Below are 2,145 nucleotides of genomic sequence, written 5' to 3' on the forward strand. Positions count from 1 at the left end.
GTAATGCCACCTCTCCGACAGAGGGGTTTGTTGGTTTTGTCTTCGGGTGGGACGGGGCGCCAAGTGTGTGGTTGGGTAGAGTTTGTGGACGACGCTGGGGTGTATGTATGTTAGCGGAGAAACGGAGCGAAGGGAAAGAAATGTACCCGTTATTCGGGCTCCAATCTTTGAACCAGTGGCTTTCTACGTGTATGCGCTTCCATCCTACGTACGTAAGTAAGTTTCGTCGTAGCAAATAAAGACAACAGCAGACGTACCGTCTTTCTGTGCCGCTCGCCCTGTATCATACAAACAATAAGAGATCTGCGAAATCCGCTCCTTCTCATCCGCCCTTGGGTTCTTCAAGAACTCGATCCAGCGGTGTTCGCCGAGAAGGCGTTCGTGCTCCGGGTATGCTTTGTCGATCTCCAGTAGCACCATCCCCCGTGCCTATCATTCACCTATCAGTATCCCTCTTCCGCTCTACAAAGCAGACGACTCGCCTTGGGCTTGTAGTGTAACCCCAACAGTGGCTCGACGCCAATACACCCTGCGATCCAAAACGCAAAGGCGATAACGTCGCTTGGAAGTTCCCAGTTGGCATTCATCGGGTAAGGTTGGTACACCGTCATATATCGAGCATCGTCCGTTGCGTTTGACCATCGTGCTTCAAGTTTGGAGTGGCGAGTTGTGAGGGAAAGAAGTCAAGGGCCGTTGTTTGGTCGCGTGTAATCTTATATTGCGAGTCACGTTACTCGTGCGCTAGGGAAGACGGGAAAGACAAAGATCCAACTCTATCATGGTCGGGAACGTTGTTTCAACGTGTCAACGACGCGAGGCGAGACGTTGGCGCTCGGGCGGAGATCGAGTGGCGAGGTGTCAAGGCAAAGTGAAGGATCCCTTGACTAACAGACGTCAAGGAGATTCTTGTATTTCTTTTTTCGTTTCATAAAAAAATAAATGCAATTTCACATACCCTGGATGTGATTATGAAAAGAAATTTGTGGAATTTGATCAGAGCTTTGAGGAAAAAGGTGAGATGAACGGAATGTAATAGTGGACACACCTGGAATTGAACCGGGGACCGCCCGCAGAATGGTGACAGTTATATTTCATCTCATGCTAAGCGGGCGTGATAACCAACTACACCAGGTGCCCGTGTAGAATTTGTAGATTTCGTTAGTTTTCAAAGGTTCTTGTTGTGTTTGCCTCTCCTCCTGCTTTCAAAAACCAAAATGCATCCATTCATACCAAGATCTAGCAAAAAAACTAAATGTACATTGTCCTTCAAGGTGAACCATTCAACCAGAACACACAATCAAATTTGCAGCACTTCGCCTCTCCACACCCTTGAAATCCGTTGTTAGCTCGTCATCCGAGAAAGAAAGTGAAACGAGGAACTTACATTTTCCTTCCACGCAAGCCACGCCTTCAACTCCGTACCACCAAACAGCATGATCAACTCATAGTCTATCTTGTATCAAGTTGACGTGCTAGCGTTCACATTCTTGGGAGAAGGCTTCAAATGCGAGGTCTACCTCGATCGTACACAATTGGGAATAGAGGGCTAACATGTCCCCTGGGTCAGCCAAAGGTGAGCGAGCAGACAGCGAACAGCCCACGTACACGTGTTTAGATCCATAAAAGCTGCATCCGAAACGGTCTCCTCGTATCCCCAAACTGCTGTCGAAGCTAGTGTTTGAAAGTCCGGTTCGGTCCGGTTTTTTGATGCCCAGGGGCGTTAACCGTAACCGTAACCGGTCTGCCTTTTCCCCAGAAGTCAAAAGACCAGACTGGACCGCAAAAAGACCGCAGACTGCGGTTTTTTGCGGTCTATAGACTGGTTTCGGTCTGCATCAGTTTTAACCGGTTTATGACCGGTCTTTAGGCCAATATTTTAAAATTATGAATCGGTAAATTTATTAACATCTTTAATAGCTTCAAAACGAGCCCAAGAACGTTAAATTCCGTTAGGAATTGGTGCTTCTATAAAATAAGTCTGGTACATCTATTATTCCCAAAAGTAATTTACATTTTAATTCATATCTCTCTCGTTTTTTTACCAAATCGTACGTTCTTGGTTGCGTTTTAAAGGGTATTTAAGGGGCTATAAAAGACTGGTCCAAACCGGTCAAGACCGGTTCACGTTAACCGGTTTTTTTGCGG

The 2,145-nt window shown here is 46.6% G+C and overlaps 1 protein-coding gene across 1 annotated transcript in view; it reads right to left on the reverse strand.

The window, feature by feature from the left end:
• Positions 1-642, reverse strand: part of LACBIDRAFT_327607 (uncharacterized protein) — a gene marked incomplete at both ends in the record, with an annotated part of 771 nt that extends 129 nt beyond the window's left edge. The window contains 3 exons of the mRNA XM_001881609.1: positions 147-204; positions 258-429; positions 529-642. Of these exons, the coding sequence (XP_001881644.1) occupies positions 147-204; positions 258-429; positions 529-642 (344 nt within the window). The remainder of the gene's footprint in view (positions 1-146; positions 205-257; positions 430-528) is intronic.
• Positions 643-2,145: the final 1,503 nt, after the last annotated feature.

The sequence above is a fragment of the Laccaria bicolor genome, genomic scaffold, assembly GCF_000143565.1.
Source record: "Laccaria bicolor S238N-H82 LACBIscaffold_13 genomic scaffold, whole genome shotgun sequence".
NCBI classification, from domain to species: Eukaryota; Fungi; Basidiomycota; class Agaricomycetes; order Agaricales; family Hydnangiaceae; genus Laccaria; species Laccaria bicolor.